This window comes from Staurois parvus, unplaced genomic scaffold (assembly GCF_062004578.1).
Source record: "Staurois parvus isolate SC_StPar_1 unplaced genomic scaffold, SC_StPar_1.0 ptg000818l, whole genome shotgun sequence".
In the NCBI taxonomy this organism is placed as follows: Eukaryota; Metazoa; Chordata; class Amphibia; order Anura; family Ranidae; genus Staurois; species Staurois parvus.
The window spans coordinates 11,337,122-11,361,650 of NW_028318614.1; the positions used below are offsets into that span (position 1 = coordinate 11,337,122).

A 24,529-nucleotide genomic window follows, 5' to 3' on the forward strand; every position below is an offset into this window, starting at 1 on the left:
GATGTGTTTTCAAAGTGTTCCTTTAATTTTTTTGAGTAGTGTATAATATAAAATCCAGCACACACAACACAACAAGTAATACTGTTCAGAGAATAGGTACATACAAAAGAGCAGATTCTGATATCCATCATTCAGATGACATGGAGGCAGGGGCGGACTGACAACTCATGGGGCCCCCGGGCAATAGGGGATCATGGGGCCCCTGTGTCCTTGCCCAAACTCAAAAAAGCATATGAAAAAGGTACCAGGGGCATCTTATGGGGCCCCCTACTGACCCCGGGCCCTCGGGCAGTGCCTGAGTTTCCAAATGGTCAGTCCGCCCCTGCATAGAGGTGTATGGTGTGTTTACATGCAAAGGACATAAACAGAATTCTATATATTTGCTATGCAGAGCAATAGAAAGCAGCAGGGAGAGAGATCTGTATTGTTTACATACAGACCACTCCTCTGTCAGTGTTACTTAGCAATTGCCGGGTGCCGGCAGTGAATCTCCTGCCAGGACCCAGTGATTGACAGCTGTAGTTGCCAATGGCGGCGCGGGTAGGGCAGCGCAGGTAGGGTTGTGCACGCGCATGTGCGCACCCTACCTGGAAATACAAAACCACGTATATATATATATATATATATATATATAAATATATGTGTGTGTGTGATTTTGTGCAGTAGTTCTAATCTAGAAATAGGAAACCTTAAAGGGGCGAAGATCCACCTGAACAACATGGGAGAAGTCAAAGATCATCGAGCACAGTGTCACCTCCTCACACCTAATTTAAACCTCTAATTGCCGTACTACCGCATGATTTTTGATACTATTTTCGTTCAATATTTGCCATTTAGAAAGATAGTTTGTATTTACTTAATTTAACTTAAAAATAATGAGAAATAAAATAATAATAAAAAATAAAAACTGACAGGGGTTTTAATTCTTCTCCTCTGTATCCATTCCACTGGATGCTACATGACATAAAATAGCACACGGTTTCATGAGATAAATACCCCATGTGGTATTTTAGAATCTTTTTTTAGTGAATGTCACAAATATTTTTAAAAAACAGTATTTTACCGCATTTCTTAAAGTGGTAGATACTACTTCATGAATGGAGCTCAGTGTTGTTTCTACATTCATGTGAGGGGCTGTTTTTTTTCTCAGTAAAAGTCCTTCAGACTGCTCCGGAATTGTGCCCTCTGTCTTGTTTTACTTTGTTGTCAGATTGGAGGTTTCCCAAAGATCTCTGAGAGGAACTACAGCAGAGGGGTGTGGAGCATGTCCCAATAACCCTATAGGTATAGATTTACTAAAGCTGGTCCACTCAGAATCTGGTACAGCTGTGCTTGGTAGTCAATCAGCTTCTAACCTCAGCTTGTTCAATTAACTCCTTGGAGCTGAGCGCACGCAAATATGCGGCCTCTCAGTGGCTGGGTCTTGGTGCCGAGGGGCCGCATATCTGCGTACCCAATGTAAACACGGAATTCCTAAGAATGCGCGCCCTGTGCGCTCCCGGCACCTCACCGACAGGTACCGATCGCTACTTGCGGTAAGGAGCTTTCTGATCATGTGACTGATGTGACAGCCAATGACATCGGTCACCTGACCCTAAACCCAGCCCTGCCTCCCAGAGTCACAAACCCCTTAAAGGACTGGGAGGCGACAGCGCCAAGGAGGTTAAGCTTTGGCAATAAAACCTGGAAGCTGATTGGTTTCCATGCAGAAGTGAACCTGATTTTGCACTCTCCAGCTTTAATAAAGCCCAATGTGTCCTGGAACATTTCTTACAAGGAATCCTATGTTTTTTATGGACTTTTTTGGACCCTTTGATGCTTTTTAAAGTCTTCTAGAATGTTTTCTGGAGTTGTTTCAAGGTTCTCTTTGTATGTCCTTCATTTGAATATAGGGTCATGATTTGCGCATATATATATATATATATATTAATTACCTGAAAGGTTTATACACTGCCTCACTGGAAGGTGCATCCAATAGGAAGCAGGCAGATGACATCACAATCTCCACCTCAGCCTATCAGAGGAAACCTTGTATACATTTATAAAAATACAAGGCTTCCCATGATGACTGAGCAGCGCTCAGCCCAACTCAGTTTTGCTGTGGGAGGGGGTGGGAAGTCCCCATACCGCTGCTATAACACAGTTATGTATACTGTATGTAGTTGATGCCACATCCAGTCTTACAGCGCTCCCAGCAGGCACATCTCGTAGTGTAGGAAATGGTTTACTTGGACCAGTTTGGTGCAAACAATCTATATAAAGTGAACACAAACTTGGAATTAGGCATTAATACATATGATCAACTATAACTTGGAGCAACTGTTGTCAAGTTGTTACTCCATGAGGGAGTTCAATACTGGTTCTAGGTCTCAGTCCTGGTAGAGATCTGTATAGTCACTGTTTTCTAAGATTCCATCAAGGGGGGAGTGGGGTGCCCCCCAAAACACAATGGGGGAGATTTACTAAAACTGGTGCACTCAGAATCTGGTGCAGCTGTACATGGTAGCCAATCAGCTTCTAACTTCAGCTTGTTTAATTAAGCTTTGGCAATAAAACCTGGAAGCTGATTGGTTTCTATGCAGAGCTGCACCAGATTTTGCACCATGTAGTTTTAGTAAATAACCCCCACTGTTTTTTTTTTTTCATATTACTTTTTTACCAACAATTATTTTGGACTCTTCAATCAGGTTTTGGTCTAGCGCTCCTCTCTGTATATCTATGGTTTGAGCTACTGTAAAGGAGTAGGGCTGTTGGATAGATCCACAACACATGGCGGGGGATAGAGACATGCAAGTGTCAGATGTGAAGATTCTACAGAAGGTTGCTAGCTCTTGAACAGAGCAAAACTTTGAGGAATAGGTGGTGGAAAAGGTGGGTATTGGGCTACTTTCAGTCTGGGTTCACACTTGTGCGGTGTGGCATATCCGATGTGATTAACACAGGAACCGCACCCCATTCCTGTCACATGTGAATTCTGTGTGGTTCGATTTGGGCCATACATTTTGTATGGCTCAAATCGCACCGCATCTGCACCAAAAGGGTGCAGGACCCTTTTTTTGGTCTGAAATGGATCGGTGTGAATACCCATGCAATTTGATTCTGTGCCTCGCACTGCCTTTTGCAAACCAATTTCGTGGGGTGCTGTTAACTTAACATACACACCCGCAGCGGTTCGCATGAATGGGGTGCGATTGTGATGCGGTGTGGAATTCGCACATAAACCGCTACAAATTCTGCATCACATCAGTATGAACCCTGGCTCACACTGATCCACAGCAAAAAGGCATATGTTTTTACTGCATTCTTACCATGTTTGCTGGGTGTTCCTTACAGGACATATGACTCAAAAACCTTACCAAAAATGCAAAGTGGGTGGATTTTCAATGCATTTTGGCCACGTTTTCCTTTAATTTCAATAAGAAGGTGCATTTTTCGTGTGCTTTTTTACCTGCACCAAACCTGCACCAAAAACGAAGCAAGCTGGAAGAGTTCATAGGAATACATGGTCATATGTTCTTCTTTCGGAAGCGGAAAAAAAACGGATAAGTGTGGAAGCAGCCGTACTGCTCTTTTTGATTAATCTTTAAAATGGCGACAGGGCCACTTTAAGCCCTGGTTCACAATGATGCGGTGTGGAATTTGCTGTGCAAATTCCGCACGGCATCAGAATCACATCCCATTCATACGAACTGCTGCGGATGTGTATGTTAAATTAACAACACCGCAAAAGTGGACTGCAAAATGCAGCGCAATATGCAGAATCATATCACATAGGTGGGCCCTGCACAAAAGGGCCCTGCACATTTTTGGTGCGGGTGCAGTGCGAATAGAGCCATACAAAACGTATCTCTCCAATCGCACCGCACACAAATCGCATGTGATTTGCACAGGAATGCGGTGCGGTTCCTGTACAAATCACATGCGATATACCGCACTGCATATATGTGAACCCAGGCTTAATGAATCAGACTGCAGTTATGAACCTGATTGTTTACTTTTTATATCACAATTGATCTGGGTATTCTCTTACTATAAGCCCAAATGTCTTTTATTGGCTGGAGTTTCTATGGTTGTATAAGTGTTCATTGTCTAGAATGTTGTAATAATTAAACACAGTATACAGCCTTAACCTGTAAAGAATTGTGGACTGTGCACGCTCCCAGCAGAATTATTATCTCTCTGTTGTCTTCCCTTTTATTATATAATATATCACATGGTAAGTCCATTGATCTAGGTTGATCTAGGTAGGATATTGTGAAATGATCCATTGTACAATTTGTCAAATAAACTGGACTATGTGGAGTGCCTGTTACAGTGCTGGCTACACATCATGAAATAGTTTGACTCAATGTAACAGAATTAAATACTTATTATAAAGACTTGTTCTATCCAGAAATTATAAATCAGTCTCTTGGTGTATGCTCATGAGTTGCATTTCCCTCTATCTTCCCATCTACCATTCAGTAGTCTGTACCTAAGTTCCTACCTCTACCTGGTAGTTATGAATGTTTCATACTCTTTTGAGACCCCATTCACACTAGTGCAGCCTGTGCGGCCCTGACTTGCGCGGGCACGGCAGCCTCTTCATTTAAATGGGCTGCTGTGCCCTTGTTTCATGAAAGGAAAAGGTGCATTCATCTTTTCCAAAGCGCACCTGAGATGCATAAATTAAAAATGCGATGGGGCTGCGGAAACAGGTGCTATTCCTGTGCACGCAACCAGCCAGCAGCCACGGGGCTAGTGTGAACCAGGGGTTCCCACATGTGTTTTTATTACAAAATATATGAAAAATATTTTTAAAAATACATTTTAAATATACTGTATGTCTTTATAAATACAAATCTACATTTTTGGAATGCATTTACAAATATATATAAAAATATATGTTAAAATGACTTTTTTATATGTTAAAAAAAATCTGAAGAATATATATTTAAAATATATATTTATAAAAATATATATTTTTAAAATATATTCTTCAGATTTTTTTTTTATATTCCAATGGTTTTTATTAATTTTTTAAACATTATAAAACAGAGGCAATAAAACTCGCCCACACAGGGGCTATCAATTGCACAGAAAAAAAAATGCCAAAGAAAAAGAAAACAGTGCTCTAACCTTCAGATTTTTTTTAACATATAAAAAAGTCATTTTAACATATATTTTTACATATATTTGTAAATGCATTCCAAAAATGTAGACTTGTATTTTTAAAGACATACAGTATATTTGAAATGTATTTTTAAAAATATTTTTCATATATTTTGTAATAAAAACTCTTTTCATACATATATATATATATATATATATATATATATATATATATTTTTTTTTTTTTTTTTTTTTTAAATATACTGTATTTGGGAAGAATATTTTTAAAATATATTTCAAATATATTTTTCTTCCATATGGGTTATATGGTGAAAAATGCGGCATCAGGATTGAGCCCTCATTCACAGTTGCCCTGCGGCTGCGAACTGGTTGCGGGTGCAGGAATCGCACCGGTTCTTGCACCTGCAACCACCTGCAGCCGCATTGAGTTTCATTTGCAATTCATTCTAAATAACATCGCCACGCATCTCATCCTACAGCGCAATCGCAGGTGCGGGAAACCACATGGTCAAAAAGGTCATGCAGTTTCCATGCGGATGCGTTTTGGAAAAGGTGCACTAGTGTGAACTGGGCCTCAGACTGCAGCCCCCAAAAGCAGCCCCCAAAAGCTGGAAGAAGCTAGTGAGTGATTCAGCTGAACACTCTCCACACATCCAGTAAAGGGTATCGAAAATCAGAAGCAAGCATTTAATATATGGCAGCTTACCAGTCCTTAGATGTAAGGGCTGCATTATTTTTCTTTTTTTAGGCTTTTTCCCCTTGCTTTCGCTTGGTGATCTGACCAGTAAGGGCTCTTTCGGACAGAAGGTAATGCTTACAGCCTTTTGAAAAGCAATCCATAGTGGATTACTTTTCAGAGGGCAGTATAACAGCAGCAGGCAGGTATTTAGGAGGTGAACAGCCATTTTACATTGCAGGACTGCACTGCAACTGTGAGCCAAGCACTTGGCTTGCGGTGCAGCCCCATTGATGTCAATGGGGGAGTTTGATAGGAAGGGCCACCTGTTAAACTCTGCACCCCGAAGTAAAGTGGAACTATACTAATCTTGCATCCAGTGAGGCGGAGTACCAGAGCTCCCCACTAACCACTGACTTCTTCAGGCGGCTGGCTTCCGGGTCTTCATTGCTGGTCTCTTTCATTTGATTCGACATTGTTGAATCTCTACAGTGAGCTGCGCATGCGCAGCTCACTGTACAGGAGTGAACAGGCAGGTAAGTAACTTTAATGCAGAAGAGACAAACCATGTTTCTTCTGCATTAAAAACCCTACCTGTTTGCCCATTTGTTAGCTAAAATTCCACTTTAAAATTGCCACAGCCCAGAATTGGCGGCCAGTGGGCAGTAAAACTGTGGCTGAGCCATGTATGTATGTATGTAAAACCTTTATCCCAAAAGGAAAAAAAAACATTTGCTGTAACTGCTTCAAAAGTATTAGCTGAAGTTCAGCTTTAATTTGTTAATCAAGTCCATCTAAATTTGCTTATGCATCTAAAACTACGTTCTGCATGCAGTTGCAGGTTGGTTGCAGCACGGCCCCATTTACTTCTAGGTCTACTACTAGGCTGCATTCTGTGGCGATACTGCTCAAACAATGCGACAGAAGGGTAACATGTTCTTTGCGGCTGCAGCATGTGTACACCTCCCTCTGGTTGTATTTACAGCTTAATAGGGAGCAGTTGGGGACGGTAAAATTGTGGCTCAACCACCTGTTTTTACCGCCACCCCAACTGTAAGAGTAATAAGCCCAAAGTCAGAAAGTATGTTACTGGCCAGGTCACCAGATGAAAATAAAGGAAGAAAGTAAAATAAAAAGAAAACTAATGCAGCCACTAAATTTAAGGATTGATGTGCTGCAATATATTACATTTTTTTTTTTAGGTTTAAACATGCTTTAACGTTACAGTATACAAATAAACTTTAGACAACTGTGCATTTACATCCTTTTGGCAAGAGTCTGGGAAAGGTCCTTTTCTGTTCCAGCATGACTATCCCCCTATGCACAAAGCCAGCTCCATAAAGCCATGATTAGATAAGCTTGGTGTGGAGGAACTCCAGTGACCTGCACAAAGTCCTGGCCTCAACCATGGTCAACATTTTTGGGATGAACTGAGTTGCTGAGGTCTTCTTATCCAATATCTTATGTCTTATCCTGACTTCACCAATACTCGTCTGCCTGAATAGGTGAATGATCGGTACTGATCATACACTGTGTTCATTCACAAAAGGAAGGGGCTGGTAAAGGGGCCCTGCTCTCCATCATGAAGATCCCATGCCCTGTGTGTCGCACCACCCGGCAGGAGAGGAGGGAAACTGGTATCGCTGTGGGGGGCAATCACACATGGGGAGCCCTGGCAGCAGGGGGATCAATTCCTGGACAGGGAGGGTGTTCGGTGTGGGGGGGAGACAATAATAAAAATTGATCCCACTGTATGTCTCTCCCTGCAGCAGCTGAAAGTTGGCGGAAGAGAGAGGTGGAGAAGTAGGCTTTCAGCTGCTGCAGGGGGAGATACACAATGGGATCAGTTCTTATAAGTGACCCCCGTTGCACCGAACACCCCCTCTCCTGCCCATATCCGATTCCCTTGCTGCCTGGTTCCGCTGGAGCATGGGCAGGGTCACAATGGAGGGTGTGCATGCCTGTGAGGCACAGTTTCCCACTTACAACGTACACCATGCTGTGGAAGGCCTTCCCAAAAGACTGAAGGCTGTTTTAACTGCAGTGTGAAGTCTAGCATCATTATAGTGCCCATGGTTTTGAAATAGTTCATAAAGCTGTGAACTGGCCATATGGTGTAGGTCAGGGGTCTCCAAGCTATGGCCCTCTGGGTGTTGAGGAACTGCAAGTCCCATGAGGTCTTGCAAGACTCTGACAGCCACAGGCAAGACTCCCAGAGGCAGAGGCATGATGGGACTTGTAGTACTTCAACAGCTGGAGGGCCATAGTTTGGAGACCCCTGGTGTAGGTGCATGATTTTGTTGAAAGAAAACTGGAAATGCTTGCCATGGACCTTCAGGCTGCCCACCCAAAGGGTGCAAGAAGAAATATAAACATGGCTAACTCATGGGCAAATTCCCATAATATCAAATCTAAAATACATTATTTTACTGTGGCCTTTACATTCTAAGTAGATTCTTATAGCGTACACGTTTAAATATTTTTGGTTTAGTCACATTTTAACTCAACCAGCCCCCTCACAGCTGCATTCCAAGAGGCACAGCATCACCCTAAGGCAAAGTGACATGGACCTGATCTTTACATAGTTACATAGTTAGTCTGGCTGAAAAAAGACAAAAGTCCATCCAGTTCAACCATTAAAAAAAAGTTATAATCCTATACCCACAGCTGATCCAGAAGAAGGCAAAAAAAACCCCAGCAAATCTTTAGACTTACACCAACTGAGAAATTCTTACTGACTGGGTTCTGAGAAAAAAAACACAAAAAAACATAAAAACAACTTCTACAAAAGTTAAATATGGTAATACACATACAAAATAAACCTTTACAAATGAAAGCTGTAGATTGCAGTTTGTTTAAAAAGGACAAAAAAAGGGAAAAGGATTTGTTTGTGCCTAAAATTTGTTTTAGGTAGAACTGTGGCCTCCCATTAAAAAATATGAGCGGAAATGATAGGTTTTCTCTTAGGCCCCCTAGAAAAGTCCCTCAAATACCTATTGATCCTGCCAGTGAAATCCACCTAATTCAGCTTCCTATGATAGTGTGGCAATGATGCTGCACTGCTCCTGCATTCAGAGCAGAGTTGCCACTCTCATGTAGGCTGTGCCTGCTTACACTACAATGGGATAAGATGTTGCAGGGCCGCTGTTGTCAGCATTTTTTCTTCCTTATTCACAAGCCTGTAGCTTGTCAGTCATCACCTGGCCACATCTAGTCCTGCCCACTGCTTTCTAGATTGACAGCACTGCCTCTGTTTAAACCCTCCTACTGTGAGCTGCAGTGTCTGGGAGGGGAGGCATATGAGACACAATAGAATGGCCCTATCAACACAGATAAAAGTTTTTGAACTTTTTGTGCATCACATAGTAACTGGACCTGGTTACACAGGAGCCTTTATGCCCTTTATATTTTGCACAGAAGTTATCAAAATACCTGCCAGCACACACCTCTTTCTGCTTTGTCTTGCCAACCCTTACAACTGACTCATGTTATACCATTATCACGCTCATGTGCATTGATTGAGTCTACAGGACACTTTGCCACCATGGCATCCTGTCCAGCCTTTCTCAACCAGGGTGCCAAGGCACTCTGAGGTGCCTTGAGCTTTCTCCAGGAGTGCCTTCGAAAAATGTCTAAAAATTGGCCAAAACATGTATAAAAGCCAGCGGGTAGAACAAGCCTGCCTTTTAGTTACACAAAGCCACAGGCAGGGGCGGACTGACCATTTGGAAACTCGAGCACTGGCCGAGGTCCCGGGGTCAGTAGGGGGCCCCATGAGATGCCCCTGGTACCTTTTTCATAGGCTTTTTGAGTTTGGGCAAGGACACAGGGGCCCTATGATCCCCTATTGCCCGGGGGCCCCATGAGTTGTCAGTCCGCCCCTGGCCACAGGTTTCCATTGTGCACCATTACAACCTTCTAGCCACTGGTGTTGACACCCAAAGACATCATCAGTCGATAAGGAGAATGCCTACACAGCATCCTTGTTTGACCCTCCCCTTCCCCTCTCCATCAATGCTGGGGTCACATTAGCTCAGTGATGGAGAAAAACTGATGGAGAAGAGAAACATCAGAATACTAATCAGTACCAGGGTGCAAAAGTGTATTTGCTTTGGAAGCATAAATCACCTCTAATGTTGGGTGTCCTACATGTGTGGATGTTGCTACATTATATAAATCTATTAGAATGTTTTTCACATTTTAGAATGGGGTGCCTCAGGATTTTCCATAATTTTAAAGGGTGACTGCTGTAGACTATGGTAATCGAGGATAGCTGCTCTTGTATTGCTGTGTGATAGATGGGCATAGAATGCCGTTGATTAACAGCAGCTCTCATATTGTTGTCAATACAGCAGAGCTCCTTTATAACACCTAAGCGTTTTCGGCAGTGTTTTTCAGAAATGCGTACAGTCCATTTAACATGATTTCCTATGGGACACGTTCACATCTCCACATTTTCACTCAATGCATTTTTTGGATAGGGTCAGGGACTTTTTGAATGCAAATGCAGTGCTATACACATCAATGGAAATGCTGCAGAAAAGCATGTAGTGCATTTTTGCTGTGTTTTTGCTGTGTTTGTGCCGCATTTTGGATGCGTTTTTATACATTTTGTGTTTTAAATCTGCCTAGCAACAAGAAAAAGTAAAAAAAAAACCAAAAACCCACAAAACGCGTCACAAACGCAGGTGCAAATATGCAACGCAAAACACAATGCAGAAACAGGTCAAATGCAACCTGCATCGGTGTGAACCTAGCCTTAGTCTCCTCATTACTAGTTATGCCCATCTACCCCTCCTCTGCTACCCTCATTGAGATGAATACAAGACTGAATGGAGGAGCAAGTGACCCACTGCGATCTGAGAATAAGATTGTATAATGTATGGCCAGCTTTACTTAGAACAAATTGCCTGTAGTTACACTTTAAAGTTGATCTGCAGTCAAAAAGATATTTTCCTATGTAAAAATAAATGATCATTCTCATCCTTCCTGGACACTACTGAACGCACTGTAACTTCTGGCTCTGAAACTGGAAGTTCCAGCTCATAATAGCAGGTAACTCGCTCTCTACCATCCTTGAATACAAACCCTCTTGTGTTCTTTTCACAGAATACAAGGCGTTCTGGGAATAGACAAGGGGAGAGGAGGGGTGTATGAATGTCACTATCTCCCCTCATCTGATATTTTGTGAATGGACACCGATTGACAAAGGTGGAGAACAAACCAACCACTTTCCTTCACTGTATGAGAGCCATACCTACAGTGAGGAACAGAAGTATTTGAACACCCTGCGATTTTGCAAGTTCTCCCACTTAGAAATCATGGAGGGGTCTGAAATTCACATTGTAGGTGCATTCCCACTCTGAGAGACAGAATTAAAAAAAAATTCAGGAAATCGCATCGTATGATTTTTAAAGAATGTATTTGTCTTGCACTGCTGAATATAAGTATTTGAAAACCTAAGAAACAGCAAGAATTCTGGCTCTCAAAGACCTGTTACTGTGCCTTTAAAAAGTCCACCTCTACTCCACTCACTAATCTAACTTAGTAGCACCTGTCTGAGCTATTTAAAGATACCTGTCCACCCTACAGTCAGTCAGATGCCAACTACTACCCTGAGCAAGACCAAAGAGCTGTCAAAAGACACCAGAGACAAAATTGTGGACCTCCACAAGGCTGGAAAGGGCTATGGGGCAATTGCCAAGCAGCTTGGTGAAAATAGATCAACTGTTGGAGCAATTGTTAGAAAATGGAAGAGGCTAAAGACGACTGTCAGTCTCCCTTGGACTGGGGCTCCATGCAAGATCTCACCTCGTGGGGTATCACTGATGATAAGAAAGGTGAGGAATCAGCCCAGAACTACAAGGGAGGAGCTGGTCAATGACATGAAGAGAGCTGGGACCACAGTTTCAAAGGTCACTGTCAGTAGAACACTACGCCGTCATGGTTTCAAATCATGCATTGCACGGAAGGTTCCTCTGCTCAAGTCATCACATGTCCAGGCCCATCTGAAGTTTGCCAATGACCATCTGGATGATCCAGAGGAGGCATGGGAGAAAGTCATGTGGTCAGATGAGACCAAAGTAGAACTTTTTGGTCTAAACTTCACTCGTCGTGTTTGGAGGAAAAAGAAGGATGAGTTGCATCCCAAGAACACCATCCCTACTGTGAAGCATGGGGGTGGTAACATCATGCTTTGAGGGTGCTTTTCTGTGAAGAGGACAGGACGACTGCACTGTATTAAGGAGAGGATGAATGGGGCCATTTATTGTGAGATTTTGAGCAACAACCTCCTTCCCTCAGTCAGAGCATTGAAGATGGGTCGTGGCTGGGTCTTTCAACATGACAATGACCTGAAGCACACAACCAGGATAACCAAGGAGTGGCTCCGTAAGAAACATATCAAGGTTCTGGAGTGGCCTAGCCAGTCTCCAGACCTAAATCCAATAGAACATCTTTGGAGGGAGCTGAAACTCCGTGTTGCTCAGCGATAGCCCCGAAACCTGACAGATCTAGAGATCTGTGTAGAGGAGTGGGCCAAAATCCCTGTTGCAGTGTGTGCAAACCTGGTCAAGAACTACAGGAAACGTTTGACCTCTGTAATTGCAAACAAAGGCTTCTGTACCAAATATTAACACTGATTTTCTCAGGTGTTCAAATACTTATGTTCAGCAGTGCAAGACAAATAAATTCTTTACAAATCATACAATGTGATTTCCTGAATTTGTTTTTTAATTCTGTCTCTCAGAGTGGGAATGCACCTACAATGTGAATTTCAGACCCCTCCATGATTTCTAAGTGGGAGAACTTGCAAAATCGCAGGGTGTTCAAATACTTCTGTTCCTCACTGTATAAGGGCTCATTTACACTTGTGTGGAAACTTTAATTTTTCAACACTGGAACACTGAAGGTCTCTGCAAGGGCACTCAGAAAACAATTGTTTTCTGTGTGCTCTGTTCACACTGCAATGGAGCCCGTGGATGCCAAGCAGTGCGGTGCAGGAGGATGGATACCGTATGTTTTTCTCCTGGAATGCACCAGAACTCATCTCCGTGTACTGTCCATTTCTTTGCACCACAGCTGAGCTGCAGTGCATAGAAATAAATAAAATGTCATTTTGACATTTCAATAAAGTTAGAAGAAAAAAATACACAGTGTGATTACACAGTACGCAACACACCACCCCTTCCTGGCCCTCACACCGACAGCTGTCAGGAGCCTCAGTACCAGAAGATTGGTGCTTACAGTCGTTTTTGAGAAGAATGAAACTAGATTAACCCAATGTTCCAACAGTCACACATGGGCCAACCATTATTAGAGGGAATTTATTTTTACATTCCAAATGTCCAAAAATATTTTTTTCCTGGAGTTCAGCCTTGAGATAAAATGATAGCCCTAAAGTTATTCTATCCATCACATGCTTGGGGATGTCTAATGGGTAATAGTGGTTTGTATGTACGTGACTCTGTATGTGTGTGTGTATAGGAGTGGGGGGGGAGTCTTTTTTATTTATTAATGAATTTAAAATATTTACATTTTTTATATTTTGTGTTTTTATATTTCATTACACATTTTTATTTTATTTTTTTAACTCTATTTACTACAAACCCCAATTCCAAAAAAGTTGGGATGCTGTTTAAAAGCTACAAAAAGACAGAATGCAATGATTTCCAAATCTCATAAGCAATTATTTTATTTACAACGGAAAATAGAAAACAAGTCCAAAGTTTAAACTAAAAATGTACCATTTTAACCAAGTCCGGACACTTTTACCCCTTTCCTGTCCAGGCCAATTTTCAGCTTTCAGTGCTATCACGCTCTAAATGACAATTGCGCAGTCATGCAACACTGTACCCATATTTTTAGCATTTTTTTGAGACAGATAAAAATTTATTTTGGTAGTATTTATTCACCACTGGGATTTTAATTTTTTTGCTATATATATGAAAAAGTCCCAAATTTTTGAAAAAACGTGTTTTTCTTATAAAATTTTGCAAATAAATAATCTTTCTTCATAAATCTTGGCCAACATTTATTCAGTTATCTTTTTAGTAAAAAAAAATAACCCAAATTAGTTTATAACCAAAAATGATAATTTATAAAAAACATTTCTTTACATTTTTAGTTATTTTTTTATATTATTATTTATGTTTTTTTAAGATACAGTCACCCTAGCAGTACAGTGTCATCATAGTGACACTGTACTACTTGTGGGGGGTGATGAAGAATTTTTTTTTTGCACTGATTGCTTTTACACCCATAAAGGCTGTAAAAGCAATCATTTCTTCTTTTCTCTGGCTGCATTCTTGCAGCCACTGAGAAATACTGTGAGAGCTGTGATTGGTCACAGCTTGTCACATGGTACAAGGCTGTTGTGAATAGCCTTGTACCATGTGATCACTGTGATCATTCACAGATTTCACAAGTAGTAAGCAATGTAGTCAGGAAGTGACATCTTGCCTACTACTATTCACGTGATCACTGATTGGCCAATCAGTGATTACATGATCTGGACCTCACACAGAGGTCCCATACAGCGATCGGTGTTCCGCTGTGTCCAAGCACTGGATTGCGGTGCCGCATGCTCCCAGAGAGCGTGCACAACCTGAAAATGTGGGTGCCATTTATGAACGGCAACCCACTCCTGCACTGCTCCCGTCCGGCTGTTTATGTACATAGGCCGGACAGGAAGTGGTTAAGAAAAAAAATAAGCATCCCAATTTTTTTGGAATTGCTGTTGTATTATCACAATAGGGCAGCTGCTTGTATGATATCAGTGATACTCACGGCTTCAACTACCACCTCTATGCCGACGACACACAAATCTATCTCTCAACCCCCCACCTCACCCCCTTGGTCTCAGCCCGAACCACACACCTACTGAGCGACATATCAGACTGGATGTCACTCCACTTCCTTAAATTGAACCTCTCCAAAACCGAGTTTCTTGTCTTCCCCCAAGCCCGGACACCACCCCCCATTGACTTCTCCGTCACATCCAACAACGCTACCATCAAACCCGCCCTGCAGGCCAGAGTACTTGGTGTCATTCTGGACTCCAACCTATCCTTCCAGCCCCAAGTCCAATCTTTAACAAACTCGTGCAGACTCCACCTCCGCAACATCGCCAAAATCCGCACGTTCCTAACCCCAGAAACCACTAAACAGCTCATCCACTCCCTCATCATATCACGACTCGACTACTGCAACTCCCTCCTCACTGGCCTGCCTCGCCGCTGGCTATCCCCGCTTCAGTCGATCCTGAATACGGCTGCTAGACTCATTCACCTTTCTAACCGCTCTGTCTCCGCCACCCCTCTCTGCCAATCCCTCCACTGGCTTCCGATTGCGCAACGGATCAAATTCAAAATCCTAACGCTGACGTACAAAGCTGTCCACCATACTGCCCCGAACTACATCACTGACCTAATATCCAAGTACCGCCCAGCACGCACACTCCGCTCCTCACAAGACCTCCTTGTCTCTAGTTCCCTGGTCTCCTCCTCCCATGCCCGCCTCCAGGACTTCTCCAGGGTGTCACCCATCCTCTGGAACTCCCTGCCCCAACCCATCAGATTATCACCAACTCTCCTCTCCTTTAGGCGCACCCTGAAAACCCATCTCTTCAGGGAAGCCTACCCCACCCCCTGCTAATTTGCCGACCTCCTCCACTCTTCCTACCACTCCATCCCCCACAGCTATCTCCTCCTGTGCCACCATCCCCCCCCCCTAGATTGTAAGCTCGAAAGAGCAGGGCCCTCAATCCCCTCATGTTTTGCATTGTATTGGTATTGTTCTGTCACATGTTCTGTCCCCCTTTGTAATGTACAGCACTGAGCGAACTATTGGCGCTTTATAAATACTGTATAATAATGGTAATATCCCATTATGGATACATTAATGATCTATTAGAATACATGTTCTGATGTTTAGAATCTTTGTGGTGATTTTGACAGTAGTGAACCTGGAAGAGCTCAAAGCTGAGCACTCCTGGGTTCATTCTCAGCAGAGCAGGGACCTCCAAACTACTCCCTCTGCTGGGCCATCCTGAATGCCCCTGCAGTGGTTCTGCAGGAGCCAGGTAAGCCCAGGGACCATGAGGAAAGTGGAGGGGGTGGCAATGTAATAGCACACTATGTGCGCAAGTGATTGGGTGGCTGTACAGTCGCATGAATCACTTTTGCGTGAAACTGATAAACCGCATGTTTAAATAATACAAAAATAAATAAACAAGTGAAAAAATGTTGTGCTGCTCAAAAATTCATATATGTAACATAACAATGTGTAACAAACAATAAATAATAATGAAAACAGTCCCAACGTGTGTAAGTCCACACAGAAGAAAAAAGAAAAAAAACTCTTCAGGAGATCCAGATGAAGAAAAACATTTTCCTTCTGGTGACTTCACCCACAATCCCAGTGCTGTAAAACCTCAAATGAAGTGCATCACCACAGTGAACATATAAATAAAGGTGGACCCTCACCTTCTCACATGGGCCCGTGTAAGTAAGAGGTCAAACAGGTATTTCCTCTTCTAGTGGGGGAGATTACTAGAAGGGAAGATACCTGTTTGACCTGTTTCTTACACAGGTCCATGCGAGGAGGTGAGGGTCCACCTTTATATATATGTTCACTATGGTGATGCACTTCATTTGAAGATTTACAGCACTGGAACTGTGGGTGCAGTCACCAGTAGGAAGATGGTTTTCTCCATCTGGATCTCCTGAAGAGTTTTTTCTTTTTTCTTTTGTGTGGACTTACACACGTTGGGGCTGTTTTCATTATTATTTATTTATTGTTTGTTACATATATGAAGTTTTTGAGCAGCGCAACACTTTTTCACTTGTTTATTTATTTTTGTTTATGGGTACACACATAATACGTGTGTACAGCAGCTTGACACATTTTGTGTTTTTGTACCAACAGTTGGCAGCACACAAATTTTTGATATATTGTTTTTAACCGCATGCCGCCCAGCCACTGTACATATACAGCGGCAGAGCGGCACTCGCAGGCAAAACCACGTTTTAAGACGTGTGTTTTGTAAACAAATAGGGGGCGCGCCGCCACCCTATTTGTCCCGCGGTTCTCTGCCACAGATGTCAGTCACCGGGTCACAGCCGCTCCTTAGCGGCTATGTCCCGGCGATCGGCGGCAAACAGTGACAGAGAGCACAGCTGCAGTAGCTGTGCTGTCTGTCACTTCCCTGACAGCTCGAGGATGAGCTGATCGAGAAAGAACAGTTTTTCTTTCTTGATCAGCCTTGTCCCGCCCAGTACACACCCCCGCCCCCTAGTAAAACACTCCCCCTCACTCCTATAACCCTTCCCTGCTAAATAAAGTTAACCCCTTCCTCCCCATTGCCATTAGTACAGTGTCAGTTTTTTTTTTTTTTGCACTGATCACTGTATTAGTGTTTTTGGGGATGTCAGTGACCCCAAGTCAGTACCCCCCAATATCAAAATGTCCGCCGCAGTCCCGCAGTCCCGCCATAAGTCGCTGGTAGCTGCCATAAGTCCCTGATCGCTGCCATAATTCGCTGATCGCCGCCATTATCAGTATAAAAAAAAACGCTAAAAATCCCAGTATCTTTCCCGCCATTTGTAAACACTATAACTTTCACGTAAACCAATTAATTTACACGTATTGGGTTTTTTTAGCAAACACATGTCGCAGAATACATTTTGGCAGAAATTTATGACTAAATTTGATTTTTGCATTTTTTTTTACTGGACATGTTTTATAGCAAAAAGTCCAAATATTGTTTTTTTTCCTCAAAATTGTCAACCTTTTTTTTTTTTATAGTGCAAAAAATAAAAACCGCACAGGCAATCAAATACCACCGAAAGAAAGCTCAATTTGTGGGGAAAAAAAGAATGTAAATTTCATTTATGTACGATATTGCATGACCGCGCAATTGTCTGTTAAACTAGCGCAGCGCTGTATAGCAGAAAAATGGCGTAAATTGCAGTATTTATACCATAGTTTGTAGACGCTATAACTTCCACAAAAAGCAATCAATATACACTTATTGGGATTTTTTTTTACCAAAAACATGGAGCAGAATACATTTTGGCCTAAATTTATAACCAACTTTGATTTTACTATATATTTTTTATAGCTGAAAATAAAAATATTGTTTTTCTTCAAAATTTTTGGTCTTTTTTTGTTTATAGCGTGAAAAATAAAAAGCGCACAGATGATCAAATACCACCGAAAGAAAGCTCTATTTGTGTGAAAAAAAGGACATAAATTTCGTTTGGGTACAGCATTGCATGACTGCGCAATTATCAGTTGAATTAGTGCAGCGCCAAGTAGCAAAAAGAGGCCTGGTCATTAAGGGGGGTAAATCCTCTGGAGGTCAAGTGGTTAAATAAAACAAACCTGTGGCCACTGTAGCAGTCATGGGTTTGTTTTTATCATTTCACTGATGATGCAACACATCAAGAAGTCCTAAAACCCCAACAACAGGCAGGCATGTGAAAACATGTATAACAGTTAACAGAAGGAAGGGATGGGCCTTCTTGATTGGTTGCAATCTTTTATTGGTATTGTCAATATACAGTAAATTCCCTCAATGCATTTATTGTGTTTTATGGACACGTATTCAGGATTGGGGAACTGCAGGTTTTAATGGTGGAATTGCCAGATAGCTGTGAGCTTCCTCTTTGTCATTTTATGATCCTATGGAGAATCATCAAATATTTAACCTAATGCTGGAACGCTTACCTCCTCATTATGCAACTCAATCCTAATAAACCATTTAACACACTCTTTTATTACATGTTAGGCAGCCCTACAAAGGTCATGAGCCCAGTTAAGTTTTATTAGATCTAATTATTAGAAAATTGAGTCCTACATAGAACAATCACAAATCTCCACCAACTGTTACTTGTCCAGCTTATTATCTTATTGCACAATGGACATATCTAATTGCATATTCATTATGTACATCTTCTACCTGTATAATCTGCTGAATGGCCAGACCATACAATTTGGCTATGTACTTGGGTTGGGATCTTACGTACAGTTGCAAGGAAAAGTATGTGAACCCCTTGGGATTACGTGGAGTTTTGCATGAATTGGGCATAAAATGTGCTCTGAACGTCATCTAAGTCACAACAATAGAAGAACACAGTCTGCTGAACATAATACTACACAACTATTGTTGTGACTTAGATGACGTTCAGAGCACATTTTATGCCCAATTCATGCAAAACACCACGTAATTCCAAGGGGTTCACATACTTTTTCTTGCAACTGTATATGGCTAAATATAAAGTGCCCATACACAACAATTACCAGAACCCTTAAAGCGTAACTAAACTTAAAGTGTTACTAAACCCAGGATCCTGCATTCACTATATCTGATCTCCCACAGTACACACAACATGGAAATGCAATTAGTTTAGTAAATATAAACTGCTAAATACCTTAAAGCTTGTAGGAGGAGTTTTCATTCTCCTCTGACTGTCCTATGAAGCTGCAGGACCTCTGAGCCTCTGTCTGGACAGTGCTGATTGGCCCTGTGCTGAACACATGCACTGTCCCAAGAGAAAAAAAAAAACATCCAGCAATACACACCAAACTGAGCATGTGCAGCTTGCCCCCAAGGCTCTGTTCTATCAGCAATTGGATTGGGGACTGTGGAAGAAAGGATCAATCATCCTTTTTTACACAATGTTGAGGATTAACCCCTTAGGTTCCAGAGTGAGTATAACAAGCACGCTTTACTGCATATACAGACCGATTTTACTGTTGTGGGTTTAGTAACACTTTAATTTGTAACAAACTGTGAGAATGCAGCTCTTTAATGCAGGAGGGACATGCTGGGGTTTATTTACTAAAGCTGGAGAGTGCAAAATCAGGCTCACTTCTACATAGAAACCAATCAGCTTCCAGGTTTTATGGCCAAAGCTTAATGGAACAAGCTAAAAGTAAAAGCTGATTGGTTTCTATGGAGAAGTGAGCCTGATTTTGCACTCTCCAGCTTTAGTAAATAAACCCCGCTATGTCTCTTCTTCAATAACACATATACCTGCCTGCTTGCAGTCTTTAGCACAATCAATCTGTGCTGTCTGACTCCCATTCACATGATGACATTCCCCCCCCAACTGGCCAATCATGAAGGCCAAAAACTCAGCACCTAGAGGTAGCCAAAGGAGAAGATGACAGCAGCCAGCAAGGGAAGTAACCAACACATCGCTGCAAGGTGGGGGGTGAGTATTTTCGGGAGATTAGTTCCACTTTCAATGGGACCTTCACTCAATAGATGCACTGGGCACCACTGCATTCTCAATGATGACAAAAACACAATATTCTTACTTAGCCTTTTAAAATTTCTTTTAGTCCCTCCAACCCCCCAGCCGCCATTTTCACCTAACGAGAATGATGTCTTTTCCACTTTAAAGCCTCCTGGGATATCCAAGCCACATATTCCAAGAGGCTGCAAAAGCAGGGACATAGAGCGGCTGGTGGGCAGAGCTGGTACACATCAGCGGGGGACGTCTGCCTGAATCTAGTGACAGCTGGGCTCCCGGTGACAACAGAGCAGAGGATGGTGGTGCGGGGCTCAAGCTGTGGCACCTGAACAGAGAATCGCAACAAGACAATTTATAGGTAAAGTTGATTCAGGGAATATCTGATTGCCTCTCGGGGGATCAGGAAGGAATTTTTTTCCCTGCAGGAGCAAATTGGATCATGCTTTGCTGGGTTTTTTTTGCCTTCCTCTGGATCAACTGTGGGTATAGGATTATAACTTTTTTTTTTTGAACTGGATGAACTTTTGTCTTTTTTCAGCCAGACTAACTGTGTAAGTCAATGTTGGATTCACTAGACAGTTATGTTCATTGAGGCTAGCCCTCCATAACAGGTAACATAAAGCAGAAAGGGGTGAAGTCACTTATTCAGGTATTGAATAACCAGAATAGAAGATGATACTGCAAGAGGGCCCTTTTAGAGCATGTAGGTGGTCCATGTATGATTGCCCCTTTGTGTTTTGTACAGTCCGGACAGTCAGTGTGTAATATTTGAACTGGTCAGAAGGCTAAGTTCAGATCTTTGCATGTTGCGAATATGCTCAAAATCTCGCGCTTTCCCGGCACACAGAGAAACCTGCTGCCCTTTAACAGACACGCAGTGATGCCATTAATTGTTAATGGCACCTCCACGCATCTGCAAACGCACGTTTCCACAAACCCCAAACCACATGATGTTGCAGCACGAGGTTCAGCGTGACACATTTTTTGAAAAGAGTTTCTCACGCATAGGGCAGCTTATTAAAATCAATGGGCTGCCCTGCATGCAATATGCAGGAAAGCACAAAAAACACATAGAAGCATACCCAAGCTTGGTTGCACCTATAGGAGTGAACCAAGCCTTAAGCTGGCCATACATGGATCAAATTTCAATCCATGTATGGGGCACCCTGGTTGCTCATAAGTCGATTGACGGATCGACTTGTGTACAAACAGCCTGTTTGGGTTTCCCCAAACTATTAGTGCCGCCAGCTATAGCTAGCAATACTAATTGTTGTTTTCTGTTGGCAGGGAAGATTCCCTGCTGGCAGGACACAATAGTGCTTCAACACTGAAAGACAATTGCATACTCTGTGGCCTACATAGGTCATCCCTGTAATTGGCCAAATCTTTTGTAGATTGTAGCAAAGACTAATGCCTGGTACACATGATGAGAATATTGGACAAATGGGCAAGCGCTTTTTTTTTTTTGCATGCTAGTCTCATATCAAAAATGGAGAGGTTACTTAAAGCGATTCTAAAGGTTCATTTTTTTTGTTTTTTGTAAACTAACAAACATGTCTATACTTACCTACTGTGTGCAGTGGTTTTGCACAGGGCAACCTGGATCCTCCTCTTCTCGGGTTCCCCATAGGCTCTCCTGGCTCCTCCGGTCTGCACCGAATGCATGAAGGTAAAAATCCTTCAGCCTTTACTACCATTTTAAATTACGAAAATTCTTGTACGACAGATTACAACATCGGAAGCGATGTCATGTATTGTAATGTATTCTTTTGCTTCCAAGCATGTGTGGTCTCTTAATTTTTTTGGACGAATGCTGTACTGATTAAATGAAAATCGTTCTCTCTTTTATCGTACAAAAACATTTTTTGTGAGAGGTTACTTAAAGCAATTCTAAAGGTTCATTTTTTTTTTCGTAAAATAACAAACATGTCTATACTTACCTACTGTGTGCAGTGGTTGTGCACAGGGCAACCTGGATCCTCCTCTTCTCGGGTCCCCCATTGGCTCTCCTGGCTCCTCCTGTCCGTCGGGCGCCCCCACAACAAAGCAGCTTGCTATGGGAGCACCCAGTGCTTCGTATGTCCATTCACACACGGAGCTGTGACTTGACCCTGCCCCCTCTCTCTCCTCATTGGCGGACTGACTGAGCCATTGGCTCCCGCTTGCTGTCTCAGCCAATGAAGAGGCAGAGACCTGGGGCAGCCGAGGCTGTCATTCACATCACTGGATCGCGATGAGGCTCAGGTAAGTAGAAGGGGCTGGGGAAGCTGAACACAGAAGGTTTTTCACCTTCATGCACCGAATGCATGAAGGTAAAAATCCTTCAGCCTTTACTACCATTTTAAATTACGAAAATTCTTGTACGACAGATTACAACATCGGAAGTGATGCCATGTATTGTATTGTAATGTATTCTTTTGCTTCCAAGCATGTGTGGTCTCTCACTTTTTTTGGACGAATACTGTACTGATTAAATATAAATCGTTCTCTCTTTTATTGTACGAGAAACATTTTTGTGCTTGTCCTTGTCGCATGCACTGTTGTGATCAGCTGTCAAAAGCTTTGTACTAAAGATCAGACTAACATACGATCCCTCCGAAAGCTATTTTTTTTTTCATCTGATATTTTCACCGTGTGTATGGGGCATTGGGAGTGTTGAGCGGACAATCTGTTAAAGCAGAGTTCCACCTGAAAAAAGAAAAAAAGTCAGCAGCTGCTGACTTTTATAATACAGACACTTACCTGTCCCTCGGTCCAGCGATGTCCTTACCACCGCTGGTTTCATCAGCCGTTTTCTCTCCCTGGTGCCGGCATCTTCAGTGTGGGCACCTGGCTGTGACAGCTTGCGGCTTCACAGCCGGGTGCCCACTGCACATTCGCAAAAAGCTCTGCGCTCTGTGAATGGCCCCGTTGTCTTCTGGGACCTGTCAAATGTCTCAAAAGACTATGGGGATGGAGGGGGCGAGGACAACTTCCGTTTCCAATTGCTTGGGCGATTGAAGTGGGAGTGGGTATCTGTCAAATTCGGTTACCCGCTCCCCAAAGGCGCCCTCAAAGGCACCAATCCTTAATGGGGAGCAGGGGACAAAGACTCAAAGCGGAACTTCCCCTTTTGGGTGGAGCTCCTCTTTAAAGCAAGGTCATTGTGAAATCAGTGGCATAGATATAGGCGTAAAAGCAATAAGCATGTAGCGTGTAGCGTGAGCCAGGGCCATGCAGAAAGTATAAATGTAACTGGGTGCCAATTCTCACCAGTCATTTTCTTGGGACGTCACTGGCTTATCTCTCACAAGGGGAAGTTCCAGTGCTGTTGACAGACAGAAAAGAGCATGTGACACCAAGACCCATGACATATATATATCAATGGTGACAGTAAAATCCAGTCTGGACACACAAAAAGCAACGCTAAACACATGTGTTTGATTACACAACAAAAAAAACACAAAAAAAGAGATAATAGGAATGTGACCAGCCCAAGGTCACACAAACATTCCAGGTGCACTCAGCCAAGAATCCACTTTCACCGTTGCCACCCTACCCTGAGATGTTTCGCAACCGAAGCAAAATTTGTAGGACAGATAGGAGGCCATTCACAGCACATTGCATACAATGGACAGGAGAGGCAGAAACAGACTATTCTACTATATCATTCTACTATGTCCACACATGACAACTCCAAAGCTGCAAGCAGACATACGATCAAGGCATGGAAAGAATGCACAGGGTGTATTAGGAAAGCAATGGACAGAGAAAGAGACGCAGACAATTCAGAAGTTTCCCGGGAAATGCAGAGCTCAAGGGAGAAACACGCAGACAGTACCACCCCAAATAGTTCCAAGTAGAGACACACATCTATTACTTACCACTGATCTCGTCTGTAATGTACTCCAAGCCTGCACCTACATCACCTGTGAGAGGAGGAGCACGAGCAGGGGGAGGAGGAGGAGGAGAAGCAGGAAGTAATCTCTCTAATCTACCTGTATACAGTATACTGAATGGAGGAGCTTCCCCTGTATGCTATGGACACACACTGCCTTATCAATGACACCTCATCCCTCTACTCTCTCTCCACAGATACTCCCCACATTTCATCATGGTTGTGTCCTCCACCCCAATTTGTAGCAAAAGTTATACAAAGGTCAAACATGATAATTACTGCTTCTTTTATTTAACTAGATGTAACATTATAATTATATCCATACTGTATATGGGATTGTTCATACGGCAATTTGATCCATGCCCCATGCAGGACCATGTGTTTACCCGCATGGGGACGCACATGTTTTCCTTTCATCCTCATGCGGGCAGCCCCATTCATGTCTATCAGGATCAGGGGCGGACTGACAACTTATGGGGCCCCCGGGCAATAGGGGATCATGGGGCCCCTGTGTCCTTGCCCAAACTCAAAAAGCCTATGAAAAAGGTACCAGGGGCATCTCATGGGGCCCCCTACTGACCCCGGGCCCTCGGGCAGTGCCCG

At 42.7% G+C, this 24,529-nt stretch overlaps 1 protein-coding gene across 1 annotated transcript in view; it reads right to left on the reverse strand.

The window, feature by feature from the left end:
• Positions 1-24,021, reverse strand: part of SIGIRR (single Ig and TIR domain containing) — a 48,155-nt gene extending 24,134 nt beyond the window's left edge. The window contains exons 1-2 of the mRNA XM_089655061.1: positions 23,913-24,021; positions 23,302-23,356 (exon numbers count right to left, since the gene is read on the reverse strand). Of these exons, the coding sequence (XP_089511187.1) occupies positions 23,302-23,308 (7 nt within the window). The 5' untranslated portion in view covers positions 23,309-23,356; positions 23,913-24,021. The remainder of the gene's footprint in view (positions 1-23,301; positions 23,357-23,912) is intronic.
• Between the last annotated feature and the right edge of the window lie 508 nt (positions 24,022-24,529).